Source organism: Malurus melanocephalus, unplaced genomic scaffold (assembly GCF_030028575.1).
Source record: "Malurus melanocephalus ecotype Western Australia unplaced genomic scaffold, MMel_1.1 scaffold_154, whole genome shotgun sequence".
NCBI classification, from domain to species: domain Eukaryota; kingdom Metazoa; phylum Chordata; class Aves; order Passeriformes; family Maluridae; genus Malurus; species Malurus melanocephalus.
The window spans coordinates 1,244,085-1,265,129 of NW_026623386.1; the positions used below are offsets into that span (position 1 = coordinate 1,244,085).

A 21,045-nucleotide genomic window follows, 5' to 3' on the forward strand; every position below is an offset into this window, starting at 1 on the left:
GACCACAAATGGCAGTTTTGATTTCTTCCTCAGGCTGTGGTACTAACCAGATGGATACCTGAGAATATGGCTATTTCTATTATCAGAGTCTCTTGACAAAGGCCCATCAATTCTTTGTTGTCTTGTTCATCTTTCTTCTGCTGCCAATTAAACACAGAAAAGGCAGAGATACATGGGCCAGCKTCAGGATCTTGCAGCTGGGTCAATATCCTAGAAGACTTGTTCTCCTGAAGTATTTGTACTGATTACTGGATATTTTATCTTCTTTCTCTATTGCCTTTCCTTACTTTCAAAGTTTATCCTTATGGTTTTGACGCAGAATATTCTTGTGATTTTGATGACACTCTTCTTCTCTGTCCATCATACTTTTCACCTATCTCTTTCTGCTCATTTGGAAGTTTCTTTTCAGAACTGCAGATAGCCTATTTTCCCCTGTATGGATTTTCCTGTGGGTTTTGCCTATTAGTTATTTTAGAAAARTTTTGAGAACTTTCTGCTTAGACCTTTTATATATATATAAAATACATATATATGTAACTTCACACYCCATATATTCTCTGATCATTCCTTATCCTTATTGCATCTTGAAACTTTTCTGCTTCTAAATTAGGGATATCAATACATGCTTCAGAAGACATAACCTCCCTCTGGGTTTACATGTAAAGTACAGATTGGGTGCCCTACAACTGGCCTCTTGTTTTTTTATTTTGTTTTTTTTTGTTTGTTTGTTTGTTTTTTGTTTATTTTTGGGTTTTTTTGTTTTGTTTTGTTTTGTTTTGTTTTGTTTTGGTTTGGTTTTTTTTTGTCTTCAGACAGTTAGGGCTACTGTTGCTTAACTTTCTAGCTTGGCTTCCAGTATACTCTCTCATTAGTGCTGTTCCCCAATTCCCAATGCTTAGTCCTCTCTGCCATGAAATTTTTCTTCTAACACTTCCTTCTGGTTTCCTATTAACAAATATATTTTAAAACCTTTTTTTCATACAGAGTTCTCTCAACAAACCCTTTAGTACCTTCTGATTTATGACAGATTTCAAAAACCCAAATTATTATATTTTTAGATTATTTCCTTAAAAGGAACATCTTAAAAGAATTGAAATTATCCACTGCTGTTCTTGTTTACAACTTGCTGTTTTCTAAGTTACAGGAGTACCATGCAGTTAACGATTTTTCTGACATTGACGTCTCTGAATATGCAGCCTTTTCCGTTCTTTTCTGTATTTTGCAGCATGAAATAGATTATTTCAGGGGGAAAWGTGTGTCATTATTTCTGGGGAAAATAGGTGTCATTATTTCCTGTATTTTCCCCTATAAAGAGCAGGAAAATTCTATTAATTTGGCTAGTTGCTTGTGTGGATAATTTACTGTGGAGGGTACTTGGTCTAGTTAAATATCACATAACTCAGCTGGGAGTAAAGAAAACAAAATCTAAGCTCAGAATCCAGCTCTACAATGGATATTTTGTGGATTCCTTTTCCTAGATAATTATCTTCAGAGATTTTTATCTAATATGTATGCATCATAAACGAATTGTGAGGTCAAAGTCATTAATACTTTGTGTTTGAAGATGTTTGCAGCAAACATATTAGCAGGGGCCAAATACATTAATTACTGTTTAGTCCTAGACCCTAGGGAGATTCAAACACAGTAATTAAAGTGATGTTAAATTTGCCTTCTGAGAACTACAATAATCAGACAAAAACTTTATTTCTGGGCGAGGTTTACCACCTTTAAATTCTAGTTCATTGTACAGTAAAATTGGAGACTGTGCAAGAAGAAAATAGCAGAATTCACTGTTGTGTCATTAATTAATATAAATGGTGCCATATTCATGGGTTCTTAATATGGTTTGGGTTTGAAGGGACCTTAGAGATCTTCTACTTCCAAAATGCCTGTCATGGGGATGCCACCCACTTGATCAGATTTTATAAAGTCCCATCCAACCTGGGCTTGAACCGGTGTACCAGACAASGATGGGACATYCACAGATTCTCTGGGCAACTTGTTCCAGTGTCTCACTACCCTCACAGTAAAATTTTTCTTCCTTATTATCTAATCTAGACCTGGTCTCTTTCAATTTGAAGCCACTCCCTCTTGTCCTATCACTACATGTCCCTCTAAGACGTCCTCTCCAGCTCTCCAGTGTGTTGCCACTGTCTCCTTATGTACTCCTGTAGAGCCCAGTTTAGGCTTCAAGTCCTGAAGACCAACTTCATCACAAGCACCCTGTGACTGTGTAAAAGACAGAGCAAGGTCTAGACCAGGAGGTGATCACTAAGTGACCCCTGTACTATAATTTTTAAGCCCTAGTGAAATTGATCATTTTTCAGAAAAATTGAAATTTTTCAGAAATTGATCCATGTTTCAGAAAAGAAAAAAAAAAAAGAGTATCAGTGGTCTTCAGTGTACCGAAGCAAAGCAAAACCAACTGTTGCTTTGACAGCTGATGTACATAATGTGACTGATACAGTGATAGCACCACTCCTGTTCTCCTCTTGACATGGCTTCTGTCAGATATTTAATAGGAATCGCTGATCCCCCTGYGGAAGCTTAGGAAGCATGTCTCTTTTTCTCTCGTGGCAAGGGCCAAGATCAAAGAGGTGATCTCTGAATCCTGAATGGCACTCAGACRTGCAGTGGTGTCTTTGCATTTCTCCTGCCGGGTACCTGACCCATGGCTGGCCCATAAAGCCAAAGACCTGAGTTACCAATAAAAAAGAAAGTTTATCCTCGCTGCTTTTGTGCAGTGGGGTGAGTGTTGTTCTGATCACAACYCACCAACTGCACTGTGTGATAGCGATGAAATTAAGGAGCACAAGTCTCTTCCCACAGATGTTAAAGGGAGCATGTGCAAAACTAGTTTTCAGAAGTGTCTGATATGTTTTTTTGGGGTGTATGTATGCAGCCATGCTCATTGCAGCTGGAGAGAAGGATAGATTGTATCATTTGCTCAGTTTTATGTGCATTTGTATTAAAAAAGTATTAATTAATATATGCTCATTATGACACTCACAACAAAGGCAGCAGTAATTGCCAGACACATATTACTATGTTTTAAATGGAATTAATATATTTTAAAGTTATTAAACATGTTCTTCTGTCTCTGTCCAAATTATTCTTCAAAGCCAATTCTCCATTTAAAATTTTAAAATTAAAATGAAATAAAAATCTTATACAATTTACCTGTTAATATGTGCTTTTTGTTCGCACATATGAAGGGAATGTGAAAATTAGAAAAAAAAAAAATAAATGATTCAGTTACATGTAATAGAGACAAGGTCTTGTTTTTCATGGATTTGCAATTTAGAAGTTTCTGATTAATACACCATGGTGTTGTGACAGACACCTTGATTATGACTGTTCTCTTTTTACGGATATGAAATAGAGGAGTTGTAAACTTTGTTTGCATGATCACATGTTGGTCGGTGTATTTTATGGTCTGGGTTTTTGGTTTTTTTTTAACCTTTTTTTCCTTAACTGAAAGCACTTCAATTACTCAACATACTCTTCTTTTACACAACTCTGCTAATTCCAAGAAAATATACTTAGGAACAAGTATGCATTCTAGCACTGCAGTTTACCATATAGTAGCATGGTCSAAAAATGCATTTCAGAATCAAGGTAACACTCCTCAGAACTTAAATATATTCAACAAAAAGGCCTATTCATCTTTTAACAGAAAATTTATATAGACATATATCTACAAATTGAATTCAGTGTGACTGAAGATATGAATGAAGACATTTGTGAATCATAAAGAGACAAAACTTTTAGAACAGATCTATTATGCCTACATACCTATTTTTGAAAGACTTTCAGATTTTCAGGAACAGCCATGTTCTAGATGGTCACTAAAGCAATCTTTAATATAATGGAAAGTTTTTTTTTCTCATTTTCTTCATATTTATGCTGCAATTTTTATGGTTTTTTAATATTATTTTTTTGGGGGGGGCTTTGTTCTGTGAAGTCTGTGATTTATTCCATTTTAATATGGAAAAAATATAATCAGGAATATTCCTATTTTTCCTTCTTTAKGAGATGACAGTACTTTTAGGAAGTCACTGAAACAAGTCTTTCTGTTCTCTAGATGTTGAAAACTGAACATTGCTGAGAACTCGTCTTTGTTTCAACAGTTAGGTACATGCTCATTCCCTTGATAGTGGTGATATGATTGAACAATTTACTTGTAAAAAACAGATTTGTCATCATGTCATGAAATCTCAAATAAATAGAGAAATAGCATTTGCTTCTACTTGTCTTTCTATGTTAGAATAAATATGTAGTATAGACACATGCAGAGAGGGGATAAATAGTTGTGCCAAGGGTCTTTGATTTACAGGTGCTTTATTTCATAATATTTGGCAGTATTCAGTGAGGAAAATAATTTTGAAAGAAGTGGGATAAAAGGAGAAATAACTTTTAAAGACTTCTCATCCCCAGATTAGCCCATGACTAGCTAGTCATTACCATGTGCATACGATGATTATTTTCCTTTTTCTTTTCAAATCTTTCCTATATACTTAAAATAATATCTGCGCTTTATAGATGCACAATAGGGACATTTCTTGTTCAGAGTTTATTTCTCTGATGGAAGAGTTGAACAGAATAYAGAAAATACATTGATTGAGCTAAAACTGTCAGCAGTTATGGAGAATATTTCATGTTTTGAAGGACTGGTTTATTCTACTGAAGTTTAGAGAAGGTCTTTAATGTTAGAAAATTTTCTGTAATCTAAATAATCATCAGATTTCAAAGTTCATATGACAACATTTCTTCTGGTAGCATCTATCTATAGTTATACTTAGAAAGCAGAGAGAACTGATAACTTGTTTCTCACAAGTTCCAATGACCTGTTTAATCATCTTTTCTGTCATATTCCTGTGTGTGTAATTTCATATCCTCCTGGTATCACTGAATAAAACAAAAGAGAAGGAAAAAGAAAAAAAAAAACCAAAAAAACACAAAACACTCCAGATACCTCTGTTGTTCTAGGCAATAGAAAGCAGGTATTTATTGCAATAAAAACAACTTCTGAAAAGAGAATGTGAATACATGAAATTATTGTAGCTGGGTAAGGATAAGAATTCAGCTCAACCATAGCTGTTGTTTACATTTGCTAATTAAATCTTAATCACACTTGTGGGATTAGGGAGGTTTAGTTTCAATTTATGTAGAAGGAGACCTGAAATAGGAAAAAATGCACCTGATGTTGACTATAAGATCACAAGTATATTTGGAAAATCCAATTGATATTAGCTGAAAGTTTCTTTTGGGTCTGTTGGAATGGAAATTGAAGCTCTGATATCTCCACATAGTGCCGTGTGGAACTAAGTTGATTTTGGATATTTCAGGTACTTCTGTGGTCCAAGTTACAGCTACTGATGCCGATGACCCTTCATATGGAAACAGTGCCAGAATCATTTACAGCATACTTCAAGGGCAGCCATATTTCTCTGTGGAACCAGAAACAGGTCAGGAAAATGTTCATTATTTTAATTTACCATAAACCTCAAACTTTACCTTCCATTTAAAAGACCTTAGATCACCTAACAAACTTAAATAAAAAAAAAAAAACTAATCAAAATGAAAGAATATTGCTTTTTACTAATGATTTATAAATTTTGTAATAAATATAAAACTCAAGAGCTATGATCACTGAAAYGATGAAGTAAAATAAATTTTACAGTGATACTACTAATAGTTTAAGATCTGAATAACAACATTTCTGAGAATGGCAAGAATAAAGGTTTATGTCCTAGAAAATATTGTTCTTTTTTTCTTAATGATTCTACTTGGACTCATAAAAGGCATTCTTTCTGCTCCTAAACCTTGTGCATAAATATCTTGAATCATGTTTAGCACAAAACTGGAAAGGGACCTGTGATGTAGAACTAAGTATTCAACCAAGACATAGCCTGTACTCAAGACAATTATAAGAAATTCACTGTAAAASTTATGGACAGTAAATTGTACTTTGAAACATTAAATGAATATTTTATAGATATATTTCAAGACTAGTATAAAAAAAAGATGCAGCAGATTACTGCATAAACATAAACAACAAATATATTATTAACGATTTTATTTTTCAATTTATTTATTTTAGGCATCATCAGGACTGCTTTGCCAAACATGAACAGAGAAAACAGGGAGCAGTACCAAGTAGTTATCCAGGCAAAGGACATGGGAGGCCAGATGGGWGGATTATCAGGGACCACCACTGTGAACATCACTYTGACCGATGTCAACGACAATCCACCTCGCTTCCCCCAGAGTAAGCTGCATTTAATAGTTGACTTGTGCTGTAAGAGTTAAGCAACCACCATCTGGTTTAATTTAGAGTAAATCTAGATTATGTGGCACACATAAACAAAAGGCTTATGTACTGATTATTATTATTAAAGCAGTATATTAAATGTTACAGCATTTGTTTGACAGGAAGCAGTGACATGATCAAATATAACCACAGTAAAACTGGAATACCTCCCAGTACTATGGGGAGCAATAGTAGCTGGGCTCATAAGAGCATTAGAGAAATGTTTTTTCTTTCTTTACCTATTGCTTAAATCCTACATGCTCTCCCACTGGAGAATAAAACATGTTGTAATTCTAGATACGCAGAAATGTTTGAATTGTAGTATCTGCTTAAATATTTAATCATGAAGAACGTGGAAAAGCAATTACTTGAAGGGAATCAAACAGATTTGTTCTTTTTCAGCTATAGAGCTACAAAACATAGAAAAATTCCCAAATTAAAGAAAATTATATTTAATATGTTTAGGTTTTTCTACAGCTTTAGTGAAGGTTTTTATAATGTTTTTTGTCTTCTGATAGTGCAGCTATCAAGATTTTGTATCCTAAAACTAAAGTATAAAAATGTACTTAGTRTCCATCTAATATGGAAATATTAGACCATGTGAACAAAAACTTGTAAAGGTTAAGCATTTTAAATACATTTGAAGCCTTTTGCATAAATGGAAATTGCAATATTTGCAGGATGATTTGTACTTACTTAATACATACAGGATTTAGAGTATCCTCACCACATGTTTTATACACTCTGTATAATTCTACTGAATCCTGYAGTTACTGATGCACTCTTCAGGATCAAAATAACAGAATCAGCTTCAAATTATACTCTTCACGGCACAAATGGAGTACAAAATTTTGTTCAATTTAATATTGCATTTAATATGTATGTGTTTACGTAAGATGTTTACCAGCATGTCATTTCATACACACTCTCAAAATTTAAAAAAAGCATGCACCATTGTGTAATTAAAATTTGTGCATTTCCACAAGGGTCTTATTCTGAACATAATTTATTGTTAATTTATCATTTATGTTCTTTGTTTTTCCACACCTTTTTCATTTATTAYTTTTGTTGTTTTAATTTGTGTATAGAAGATTATAGTATTTCCAGTGCCGTGTAGGAGAGAAATGCTATATTACTCCTCTCTGGACGTACTAAGGAGGACTATTCAGGGAGGTGTCATGTTCAAAGCCTTACAGAAAACAAAAGTAAAAACAAAAACAAAAACAAAAAAGAAAAAAAAAAGAAAACAAAACAAAAAAAAACAGTTAAAAGAACATAAAAGCTTCAAAAGTGCATATTTATGCTTTATTTTTCTTTCCTTGTTTCTTAAGCAGTGTGTTAAATTAGAAGTTACAATGATGGMTTCAACTTTCTAGACCATTTTTACATGATTTATCTGGCATTCCAATATCATATTTGAGTGAGAGGAGGATTTGATGTAGCATCTCTGCATTTTTCTTTAATGTCAGTTTAAATCAGATGTGTCATTTGTTTTAAAGAAAATTTTACTCTCATGGGYTGTTGTTGTTTTATTTTTCTCTCTACTTTCTCTCTGCCAATGTCTTTGTTAGATATAAATGTGTGTTTCATTGGAAATGGAAACGAAAACATTTTGAAAGATTACTCATTTTACTAGATATATGAAAGTAAAGATAGCTATTGGCTTTTTAAAAAAATCTTTCTATTTAATCTCAAAATGCAAATAGAAATTATAATGATTCATGATTTTAACAGAGTTCAATGAGACTACTGGAACTGAAACYGATTAAGTTAAACAATTATTATTCTGTTCCATTAATAAACAAAAACAGACATATTAAGTTCATGAGACAATAATATTCATATGAGATTTATTAATTGCCAGGATAAGTATTAAAATGCCAATTATTTTTTTCACAGGACTCAGCATATTACAGCCATATATAACAAAAAAATGTTTAATAACATCTTAAATATCTCTCACAAGAAACTCATATTAAAATTGTGGGAAATTCTACATAAAGCATTGTATTTTACTTTCTCAAAAAAAACACAAAAAAACAACAACAAAAAAAGAACCCCTCATTCCCCTGTTGTTTAGATTATGAAGCAAGATTCTTCAAAATATTTTTTTCCTCTTAAAGATCTACTGAAACCCACATAGATAGCAGTGGTGTTATCACTGCTTTTTCAAGGTGCTGTAGAAAGGTCATCAGAGACCTCAGACACTGGATCTCTGTTTCAACTTCACCATTTCCAACTGTTCTCAGAAGTAAGGAGATAGTGTTGATCAAWGATAAACAGCAAATGTGGTTTATGGACGTAGAAGCCTGAGTGAAACTCAGTGCACCTGAATTATGGCAGCCCATGTCTCCTGTGAGACTATAGGCTGTAATATTTTATAATATTTACCTTTACATTATATGCCTATTCAAGAGTGAATCGGAAGAAGGGTAAAAGGAAAAATAAGATTGCTGTTTCATTCTTTATGACTGACTGAAGTATTTGCAATCCCAAGTGTGTAGACTTTAATCTTGAATCTTATTTCTGCTCTCCTTAGTATATGGAAAAKTATTCCTTTCCTTCATCCTTCCATTTCTTTTCCTGACAGACAAATGATAGGACATCACTCACTGCAGTAAGTGCAAAGAGTAAACTACTCTGCTTAGAAGAGAGAAATAAGATTGACATCAGAGTTTTCCAAGGATAATTCTAGTTTGGTGTAGTTTTTATTCTGATGCAGTGTCTAAAGCTGCACTGCATCCCATGCTTAGTCAATGCATTAAATGTTTTCAGTGACAAAAATAATAAAATTAAGTGTCTCATACTATGGAGGAGTTTTCTGTAAATTGATAGGTTAAATTACAGATATCTTCCAGATTATAAATWTCTGATTATTTTCACTCTATATTTCCACTACCCTTTTGGCAATTCAWGATATGAGCTCTTACCACTTTGTAGACTAAACTAATGACTTGGGTATTACACTGGGAGTCAAAGGAGTGTCCACAAGGCATAGCCTGGGAATGCAGTTTTAAGCACAGCAGAAGAAAAATGTGGGGAATAGTTGGCACCTCATAAAAACAACCATAGCTTCATATTCTACTGCTAAAATACTAAATGGGTGCTATGTTTTCCTTAAATTAAATTTTTTTTTTTTTTTTTTTTTAATTTTTAGTTTTGTTCTTTTATTTAAACCATTAGGTGATTATGGAGAGATTCTCTACTAGCAAAGTATACGGGTTTAGATATTAGAGAAAGGTAATGAAAATGTTAGAGAAAATGCAGGATAAAGCACTCAATTGAAATAAAAATGTGGCTGATCAAAAATAAATACATATAAAGAGAATGTGGGGTGTACATGGCCATAAAGAATTCATTCTGCTATGTGTCAGTTTCATATTAGAAACCGTTTAAGTAAAATTATATGAAGAAATTACATTTCAGTGTTTCAGTATTTTTCATTCAACATTTAAATGCAAACTAAATGGGACAGTGTTTATTTTTTAATTTTTTTTTTAGGTTTGTCAAATGGGAATGTACTGACATAATAGAGAAGAAAAAAAAAACTCTGTAGAAGCAGAAAAAAATCTCAAATAACCCAATGAATAATAGGGTATTTTTATAGTGTCACTCTGTAACTGGCTTGTAAAACACCAATAATCCTCAAATGACTCATGCGTTGCTGAAGATATGATAAAATCATATTGCCAGTGACCTTCCCATACAGCCTTGCCACTGGATGGATGTTTCTGTACTTATTTGTAGCAAAATATATAGTTTCTGAGTTGGTTTTTGGGTACCCTATTCAGTTTTTACTCATGTGGTTGCTGTCCTTTACCACTTCCACTTCTGTGTTATTCTCAACTAAAGTACACTTCTAACACATTTAACTTAGGTAGTCTCTAAGTAGAATAGCAAATCTTAGAAAACTTAAATAAGGCCAGAGAAGAAAATGTTTTCTAATAGAGACGTGATGACTTCAGCTTCATTTTTGGAATGACAACTGTAGATGTATTTATTGATTTTTTTTTTTTTTTTTTTTTTTTTTTTTTTTTTTTTTTTTTTTTTTTTTTTAATGAGGATTCATTATAGCACATTATGTCCTCCACGTGTTTTTCTAACATATGTTCCAACAGATGGGACCAAAGATCTCAACCCTTATTTACAGTTTCCACACTAAGGCTAGGACATAGAATACTAACATATATGCTAAGGTACTTAMTTCAATTTACTGTAGCATGTCTGAATGATGACAGTTTTATTCCTATGTATTTTATCAGCTGTATGACACCACAATAAAGGGCTATAACTAAGAAAAGTAGCACAAACCAAGAACTGCAATATTCATAAACGTATTTAAGTATGAATTAACTGCTTTTACAAGTATAGGCACACTTTCTGCTCATAGATTTGAAAAAAAAAAAAACAACCTCCCCCTGCATTAATATGTTATTCAAATTTATTTATTATGGTATCTTAGTCTCTAATTTTGAAAGCCAAAATGTCAGTCTGCTGCACAGAATTGGACAGCAAAATCTTGTTATTGCTTCCATGATAAAATACATGTAATATTTATCTCAAAGATTGCCCTTAGATATTAAGGTGCATAAAAGAAGAGTGAAACCTRGCAAGAACACAACACAGTCTTTCCAGATGATATTTCAGGAATGAAAGAAAAACGAGGACAATAAAAGTATGAGGAAAAGAAAGGCAAGAAAAGTGCAGACATAGTTGATTCTTCTTTGAGAGAGAATAGAGGTCCTTCTTAACATAACTATTCGATGAATTTGTTTTCTCTACAATTTAATTTTCAACCTTCTATAAAGCTTTCCTCTGCACAGTTCTCTGCTTCACATATTGTCCATCCTCTCAGTATTGAATGGCAAGTTCTCCAGAATAAAAAAATACACAAAATTATTTTATCAGCTGTTGTGTCACATGATGTTGCTTTATGTATGTGCACTGGCTTGTGGGGGTCCTAAATGGCTCTTGGTCTGTTTGACAGGTACCATCCATCTCCGCATTCCTGAATCCTCCCCAGTTGGGACAGCCATTGGCAGCGTTAAAGCCACAGACGCGGACACCGGAAAAAATGCAGAAGTAGAGTACAGAATTATAGATGGTGATGGAACCGATATGTTTGATATTGTGACACAGAAGGACACACAGGAAGGCATCATCACTGTGAGAAAGGTGTCTATTGACAGCATTCTCTGGATGGTTTTGATGTTAATGTTATATCGCAAATACTCATTGCTTAGGTCATRTGATGACTTAACGTTTGGAAGCATCCCAAGGTGGTGACCATAGCTAAGATGCAGCATAGGTTTAAAGCACTGTATGAAAAAGCAGACCAACCTAGATGTGTAAACATTAATTATCTCCGTGATTTCAAATACTACAGACTTCTGCAGTATTCATGTAACTTACTTCAGCAAACAATGCACTCACTACTTCAACAAGCAAACATGCTCTATAGCAAGCTCACTCACTACTGAGACACAGATTTTCCTTCTCTGTGGGAATCTCATCTACTTAGGTGACCAATGTATGCCCAAACACAGACTTGAGCTGCAAGCTAAATGTTTTTGTTCCTGGTTCCAGCACGAGGGGGTTACCACAAGAGCAACRTGTATGCAATGATGGTGTCCCTGTCTCAGAGCTAGCTTTAGTTCTGCCCTCTGCCTTGCACTGTCAGAGTTTTTTCCAATACTCATCTTCCAAGTTTGAGATCTCACACATAGAAATGCCACTCTCCTGCTCCTCAACAGTTTCCCTTCCAGAAGGCCCTTGATCTTTGTCTTTGGGACTTTGAGATGTACTTTTAAAGAGTTTGGGTGTAATTTTTAACATAAAGCGCTGTTTCTATTAGGTTTCCAAACAATTGTCCTTAAGCATAGAACAATTCAATAAAGAGTGGTATAAAATATACCTCCACATCTCTTGATAATGGCAAGCAAGGAAGAGATAAGTTCTGCAAAGATAAGAGTRCTCCTTTTGAATTTCTGTGTTCTTCTCAGTTCATATCAGTGTAGTAGTTATCTAGGAAAAAATGAAAAAACAAAGTTTGGGGTCTAATAATTTTCCCTTTTCCTAGAATTTTGTGAAGGCTTCTCTTGAGATGCTCTTTTCTTGCTTGCTTCAGATTTTTCATACAGACTACTATTATATTAAATAAATAGAGTCTTAAAAAAGTAGTCTAATAGCTGAATCAAATATAACAAAAATTATGAGTTATAATACAGCAGTTCCAAAAATGTCTCTGATAAAARCTAATGAATAAGATCTTCTGATTTTGTCATTAAGAGTCTGACAGAATTTGCATTTTTTTGGGAAGCTTTTTCAGTGATGCATAAGTAGTTCATTCAATACCACAGACAACCGCACTAACAAGCAAGGAAGGAGATGRGAATGCTCAGTTCATTGATTTATTAAAACATTCTTTTTCTTTAATTATTTATCCACATTGATTGTAATTTCTCTTTTCAGTGGTGAATAGCTACAAATAGCTTGTGTTCCTTTACAGAGCCTGTAAGTCATTAAGTCTGAATTTAATATCTGCTGTAAAAGAACTTTTTCTATACAAATTCTTCCATACAATTTCTCTCAGACAAAATAATTGATTTTCCACAATTTCATATATTTGGGCAACAGTTTTGTTCACTACTGTTGATGTGCTGGAATGCCTGTATAATCCACAGGTTTCATAGCCATGTTTTGCAGTGTAGCTGGATGAGATGTCCAAATTGGATGTAAATGTAGTAGCAAGTTTACATATTCATAGTGCACATTCTGTCAAATTAAACCAGCTCTTTAGAATAAAGCAGGACTAGCATGTTTTCTTTGCTTCTAGGCTTGAAGCCAGCATCCCTTTAACAGCAGAATGATGCACTCTGCAGACACACCAATAGCCTCAGATCTAGATTAAATAGTAGCACTGTGTTGCATTTCTCAATTGAATTCRTAGATATTCTCCCATCTGCTCTAACTACTTTTTGAAACAAGTCTGGGATAGTGAGSAAACTAATTCTTTCACTGGACTGCATATTTCTGCTTTTAAAAATGTATTTAAATATCTAACCTGTCACTCTGGCRTATTTCATGAACATTAATTAGTATTTAAAAGCAGTTAGGCAGAAAAAAAAAAGTCATCAGCCACCCATTTTGATGAAGGAAAACCACCAGTTCTGTATCTCTCTGAGATTCTGTGGGAGTTGATAAAGTCTTCTTTGTGTCAGAAAGGTAGATTTTCAGTTTGCTCGTTTCCTTAGAATCATTAATTAGCTAATACTTTTCATCTATGACAGCTAGAAAAATTTGAAGGAATAGAATTCTTTTCTATCCAAAATGATTTCTAATTATAGCTGTGAACTGCTCCTCCTTCCATTTTAAGAAAAGAACTGCTGACAAAAATGTCAAATATGTTTTCAAAAAAAAAAAAAAACCTCTCTGATGTTGGATTCATTAAATTAAATGAAAAGGAACAAGATTCAACCTTACTGTTTCTCTAGATATAGAGAGCTTTGACACACACATCTTCCTCAAAAGACACATAAAATATTCCTGATATTTAAGGCCAGCTACATAAGCTTGACTATAACAATTCTCTGGCCATTTTGATTATCCAGGAGTTTACAGTCTTTCCTATTAAATACTAGCATCAAATACTTTGTTCGGGAATGTTTGTATTTCCAGTCAGTATCTCAAGCATTTTAAATGTTTATATGATTGTTTCAAACCCATATTGGTTTGAAATAGCTGCAAAGTTCTCTGAATAACTGGCAAATTTGCACTGAAAATCCTTTTGTGGTTCATGCTGAGATAATTCAACTACTGTGTAGAAAAAGACTCTTCCTATAAAAACAATGACAGTTTCTTATCAGACAAAAAGAGTCCTGTGGTGGGAAAAGTATTAATTGTCTTGGTGCTCTCACAATGCAGGGCAGGATCTGTAWGACTTGAGTATTCTTCAGTTTCTATTATGTATATAGGTCAACATCTGTCAATATGTGAATCTAATTTAATAAATTTGTCACAATTTTCATTTTTAGCCACTGGACTATGAGACAAGACGACTTTATACTTTGAAAGTCGAAGCTGAAAATACYCATGTGGATCCACGTTTCTATTACCTTGGGCCTTTCAAAGACACAACTATTGTGAAAATTTCTGTAGAAGATGTAGATGAACCTCCTGTTTTCAGCAGATCTTCTTACCTTTTTGAGGTGCATGAAGATATTGAGTTGGGAACAATAATAGGAACAGTGATGGCACGAGATCCTGATTCTGCCTCAAGTCCAATAAGGTAGTACTTCAGTGTCTGTAAACACATTATTTGTGAAAGAAATTAAGGTAAATGGGAATACAACATGAGTTTTACATAGAGGTTTTTTTCCATTATTTATGAATATCCCACAGATAGACAGGATTGAGAATAGTGCTGTTCGTGCCATTTACTTGCACACAAGAGACATGGAAAACATTTTCCAGCATGTCAATTCATAGAAAACTTTAAAAATTACACCTTGATTTCAAGTAGCCTCTTCAGATTGTTTCTTTCTTCACAGTCTGAAAAACTTACAGAGTGCTGATGAAATAAGTTCCAGTCTTCAACAAAACTAATATAATGTACAAAGTAATATTAAATGCTTATCATATAAGCCAAGTAGCCTAATATTATTTCTCTAGCAAAGAGCAGGTTTTTGTTTTATTCTAGTTAACAGTTATTATAGTAAGCCAGTAGTAAAGAAAAATCATTTGAACAATTCTTCATTGCACTATCAGAAGTTTTCATTGGCTGTTYWAWTTYYTTTTTTTGTTTGTTTGTTTTTGTATTCATTTTCATGCTGACTTGTTTCTTGGGGTTTTATTTGTTTGTCTCACATATCTATTCTGATTGCATGTGGTGGAGTGAGTAAACAATGGCCACCAAAGCCATATAGATGTTATTTTCATACCCCATCATTTTTTAATTTGGCTCAATTTATTTAAGCACTGTAAATGAAATCAGATGCATTTGATGAACTGTTTATATCACTCATAAAATTTCATAGAAACATAAACATTTGTTTCTATTGTGCTATACAAGTGTCCTATTTWTTTTTTTTTTTTTTTTWAAWTTGGCCCAATTCTGACACACAGTCTGATRAACATTCTGTATTTGGCAAAATCCTACATTTAATTCCACATCAAAGGTTCAATTCTATTTTGAAGGCAGTGTTATATGTTAGAAAAAAAATGGAGGAAAGARAGATCTTTTGATACTAGACTGACACTTCCATATCACGTTAGTGGATATCTTGTCTATAGAAGTATAGCAACTACAGAAACATATGAAGTCTTTTAACATCAATTCATGAAAGGGAAAGTTCTGTCTGTGAACTTATTTTTATATAGTTCTTTTTAAACTTGATCTTTAGTGAATGAATGTATCCTAAATAATAGAAGCTGAGCTTACAGCAATATTTTCCAAGAGCTCATAAATTAGCTGTCAGTCCCAGTCTGAAGAAACAGTATATTAAAGACAATTTTCCTTTCAGAATTAAAATAATTTTTTAATTCCTATACTGAAATTCTGATTCTTTTAAAAATTATTCTGGTATGTGCCTGTAAAAGCTTCAATTATTAGATATTACACTATTATATCATATTTGTTAAATTCTTCTCATTTTAATTCCTTATTCTATGGAGCTAACTTTCAGAATTTTCAGAATTRTTTATAGAAACTAAATATATGTCTTTTCAAAACTAACCTTTGTACTGTAGCATATAGAATGTAAAACCTATACTGACTTGCGAAATACATGTTTTCTTCTATTTTCTATAATTCTGACAATACTTTTTTTATTTCTTTATCATATTTAGGTTTTCTCTGGATCGTCACACTGACCTTGACAGGATATTTAACATTCATTCTGGAAATGGGTCCATCTATACTTCTAAGCCACTTGACCGTGAGATATCACAATGGCACAATCTTAGTGTTATAGCAGCTGAGATTAGTAAGCCAATTTGTTTTTTCTTCTTCCTTTCAGTTTTTCTTAGCCTGTGAAGCTACATATGTGACTTCATGAGGAAAAAAAAACAAAAAAAAAAAAAATCACCCTCCTTTCCTTGCTCCCTGCCCCTTTCTGCTAGGAGTTCTGATAAAGTGAATTGTGGGAAGCTAACAACAGCTGCATCCTCATTGCTTTTTTCCTCACCTGCTTCCATCACCTCAATGTCCAGGTTGCTTCAAAAATGTTACCCAATTAAATAATAAGACTAGAGTAGTTCTGTTTTATTCCTTTTCTTGGAGGACAATAATATGTTTTTGCTGTTAAAATAGCTATTTTGCATGGTAGTCTATTTTTTGTCTCTATTGTTTTCTTCATTTCCTTACAAATATTTTTGTTATCTCTTTCTGAGCTATCTACACCTACAGCTCTTTGAATGAATATATCTTACAAGATCTGTTCAGTTTGATCCCAAAGCATTTCTTGGACCATTTAAATCACCATGAAAGTAGATACTTTCATGTTAAGAGTATAAGAAGAGGAACAGATATCCTCCTAAACCTGCTACATTATTGAGACGAGCTTTAATTAATGGACAGAAAATTTTTAAGGGACCAAGGTCTGATCTTTGAAATCAGCTGTTAAGAATAACTTCCTTTCAAAGTCACTTGTTTTTTTAGGGCTAATTCTGTTTCAATCAAAAAAAAAAAAAAAAAAAAAAAAAAAGAAAAACAACCACTGATTAGCAAGGAAATGTGGTTGGCAGGAGCTGCACTGCAGAGAACTAAATGGAACATTGTGTGCTGCCAATTAAACATTCTCTGAAAAGAAACCCAAACCAAAAACAACTGTATTTTTTTTTATTTTTATTTTTTTTGTAATGCATTGTCCTGAGCTTGCAACCATTCAGAGTGCTGTCCAATGTTATACTTTTCAGATTTATGTAATGATGAAACTTAGCATCCTTGTATGACTACATCTTAGTGCTAAACTTATTTCCTTGTCAGGAAACTTGAAGCAAATTTACATTGAGGACATATCTGGAGAAGCTAGCATTCTCCAACAAGGTAGGTTAGTTTTGGAGAAAGAAGTGAAGAGAGAGATTCAGATCTTAAAATATTTTAAAATGCTACCTGTGAAGCATGACAGAAAGAGAAAGCAGTGTTAGAACTGATTTGGAAAGTTAGTACAGACATGCAGAAGGCTATGAAAACCGTGTCTTAACCTGGATGTTTACACAATTCAGGATGTCATAAAGATCCACATAATGCTCTTTAGGAAAGATATTATTGATAATAAGCAAGTACAATTCCAACTTCTAAATATAATTTGTTTTATTTGAAGAAGAATAAAATGGGGGAAATCAGTAATTTGGAACAATTTCTTTCTTTTGTTGCTTATCCAATTCCATGAATATTGCAAAATCATATATTATTTGGCTACCTTACAGCAGAATTCCAAGAAATGGCTGAACTTTTTTTTACACCCAGGCATTATTTCATTTTTTTTTTTGATATGGCAACAAGATCAGCAAGTGAGAACAGGAACACCTGTATTCCTGGATCAACCTATACAAACAAAAGAGCACTCTCAATAATAGTAGGATCTTGGCATTTGGCAAGGCAGAGGTTATTCTTGTTTCTTTACCTAAGAGAATCACATTCATATTTTAAAAGGCAATTTAAGCATAAATAAATAAATAAATAAATAAATAAATAAATAAATAAATAAATAAACCAACCTTACTCTAATAAAATCTTTACCAAATTTTTGGAAAGTTACTTTCATCTGTTTTGTTGGAATTGCATTAAGGGACAAGAGAGGAAAGTCAGACTTGAAAATTTTTCAGAATATACATTCATGTCATCAACTAAATTAACTGTATCCCAGCCAAAACCAACACAAGGCACACAATCGGTTGTCTTTTCTGTAAAACAAACTAGAWCACAAAGAATTGCAAAATTAAAGATCAAAATCTTACAAAACCTTGAGCCCACCAAATGATGAAATTTGCTTTTGTAGCAGTGGGCATAATTTTCATACACAGTATTTGACTATTTTGTTAACATCTGCAGCCCCTCATCAATGAAAAACCTAATTGGTCGCTAGATCCCAATACTTCTCTTTTTTACTCTACACAAATAATGTCCTTATTTTTCAAAAGACCTGATTCTGACCTGTGACCAGTTTGTACGCCAAATATTGACCAGATTTAAATCTAACCTTGCATGTGTATTGCTCATGAAATTTAGAAGAAAACAGAAAATTTTTAATAAGAAAATAACCCAGTTTTTCTTCTCTCTTCTTCTGTCAGACAACCCCAAAGATACTACTCGTGTTCCTGTCTATGTAAGAATTTTGGATGTTAACGACAATGCCCCACAGTTTGCTGTATTCTACGATACTTTTGTCTGTGAAAATGCAAGAGCTGGACAGGTATGCCCTTGATAAACACTTCCCACTATCCAGTTTTGCTACAGCACTCAACTGTAGATCATTCCTGCCTATTGCTTGGGAAAAATCATATCCAAAATAGCTTTTAAAATTTAACAAAATGAAAGCAAATTAGCTCTGTAGATGAGACTTAGAGTGAAATCTCAGTATGTTACAACTGCATCAGTGTGTCAGTCATAATTTTTCTTTGCCTATACTTGTACTGCTGTTAAACCTTGATGAGATAAGCCCAAGAGACTTGGTAATTATTTGCTTTGCTATTAATTTCACAAAGTAGAACACTGTATGTAACTACTGAAAAGTCTGATCTGTATTTTCAATTCTCCAGTAGCAAAATTCTGATAGATTTCAATCCATGCTGGCAACAGTTAGAAACAATTGTATTTTCCACTTCTTTTTTTGATTGTTAGATTCATCTTCCATTATCACACCAAAAAATTCTGGAAAGAAAATATAAAATGTACATTTTTTTAAATGGTAACATAGTATTTTCTTTTTGTTTCTTAAAGGCTACACAATGAGTACTTCAAGTGATACGACTGCACTGTTTAATACCTAATTTTCAATAGGCAGTTGCTTATTAGAACTGCTAAAAAAATTTTTCCTATTACATATCCCACAGCTTAATCAGCCAATAATGAAGCCTTTAAAATGGTAGCAGTAGTACCTCAGTGCAACCCTTTCAGTATCTTTGAATAGAACGGAGTAGAAGTGCCAGCTTGTCCTAACTGTTCGAGTTCCAAAGGTACAATATTCAGGTTGTATTACAAATTTCACATCCAGGTGGCCATCCTTGCTTCCCAAGTGACATCAGTTGGAACTTAGAACAAAGAATTTAAGGCCTGAATTTATAAGGCATAAAATATCTAAAGACACTGAGTAAGTTCATTTGTCTGCTATGACAGTCATAAGAGAATTCAAGCTGTTAGATAAAGAGAAATCACTGGCTAAAAATGTAGTGTTCTTGACAGCTGAAGTGTCTTCTATAAGTGCTAAAATAATATTTTAATCATTTTCAATATGACATCTGGATTAAAAATTGAATAAGAACACCTAATTTNAATAAGAACACCTAATTTCCCTCTTCCAGTTTCAAAAAGGAAAAAAAAAAAAAAAACAAAAAAAAAAAAAGTCCAGTGTAAAAAAAAAACTAAAAGTATAGATGCATCAACCCACAAATTTTACTCATCTGAGTTTTCAGAATTTTACCTGTGCAGGTTACTAGTTAATGGGCACAGGAATTTTTAATAGAACAGTTAAATTTTCATGTAAATGCTTTTTGAGGAAAAGTTATTTCTACATTCTATTGTTTTTTCTGTTTACATTCAGAATAGGCTGTCAGTTAAAAAATTGAATAAAATAGCACTAATCACTTATAACTAATAAATGAGATGCTAAATAAGTTTACACATACACAAATGTCTAAATTGTTATAGAGCTCAATAATGTCTTTATAAGAAAAAACCTGCCAGATTTATTGAGGTCTGTAAATAGAAACATTTTTTAAGAAATCTGAGTTGCAAATGATTGCTTAAAGAAAACAATTTACAGGAAGAGAAAAAATTTAATGCAGGATAACATGAAGAATCTATTTGAATGTAATTGTATTCTTCTTGTTTACTGGCAGATCATAAATAAGACTTGTTATTCTCAAATTCAATCTCTCCTGAGAGAATCTAATCAATCCAAACTGAACATGGTTCTCTAAGCTTGATTCCTCCCACATTTCTGCTATTTTTCTTCCCTTTCAGATTTCATAATTATATTTGATCCATGAAATTTATATCTTTTATTAGGTCACTGAATTAATGGTGCTTCACTCATCACAAATTCTGTGGTATTCATTTCAGTATTTCCCATCTACTAAAGACAGACATTGTACATACACTTAATTAATTGTAATTAATATTGTGCTTTCCCATTTGCTTAATTTGTACAGAAGCCTAAATTTTATACCTATACATATACATATATATATATATATATATATGTATATATATATATGTATATGCTTACATATATAGACACACACAGAGTATATGATAACTAGGGATGTGCACATATATACAAATATATGCAAACACATAGCAAGAGAGAAATAAAGAAATGTGACTTTTGTAGTCTGAGTGACTCAAAGGGCCTGTGATTGTTTTCCTGCTTGCTATTGCTGATGTCAGGTCATAAGGTGACCCTACAAACAAAGTCAATATCCTTTCTCAAAAAGCTCAAGCTACACATAAGCAGCATCTCTGGCAGAATGCTCTTTTGGTGGTTGCTGTTCTTTTGACACCCCCCCCCCCC

At 33.0% G+C, this 21,045-nt stretch overlaps 1 protein-coding gene across 1 annotated transcript in view; it reads left to right on the top strand.

Moving 5' to 3' along the window:
- Nucleotides 1-21,045, top strand: part of LOC130576780 (cadherin-10) — a 57,681-nt gene that overhangs the window by 28,444 nt on the left and 8,192 nt on the right. The window contains exons 3-8 of the mRNA XM_057371679.1: nucleotides 5,349-5,468; nucleotides 6,104-6,271; nucleotides 11,301-11,488; nucleotides 14,347-14,600; nucleotides 16,160-16,296; nucleotides 18,605-18,726. Of these exons, the coding sequence (XP_057227662.1) occupies nucleotides 5,349-5,468; nucleotides 6,104-6,271; nucleotides 11,301-11,488; nucleotides 14,347-14,600; nucleotides 16,160-16,296; nucleotides 18,605-18,726 (989 nt within the window). The remainder of the gene's footprint in view (nucleotides 1-5,348; nucleotides 5,469-6,103; nucleotides 6,272-11,300; nucleotides 11,489-14,346; nucleotides 14,601-16,159; nucleotides 16,297-18,604; nucleotides 18,727-21,045) is intronic.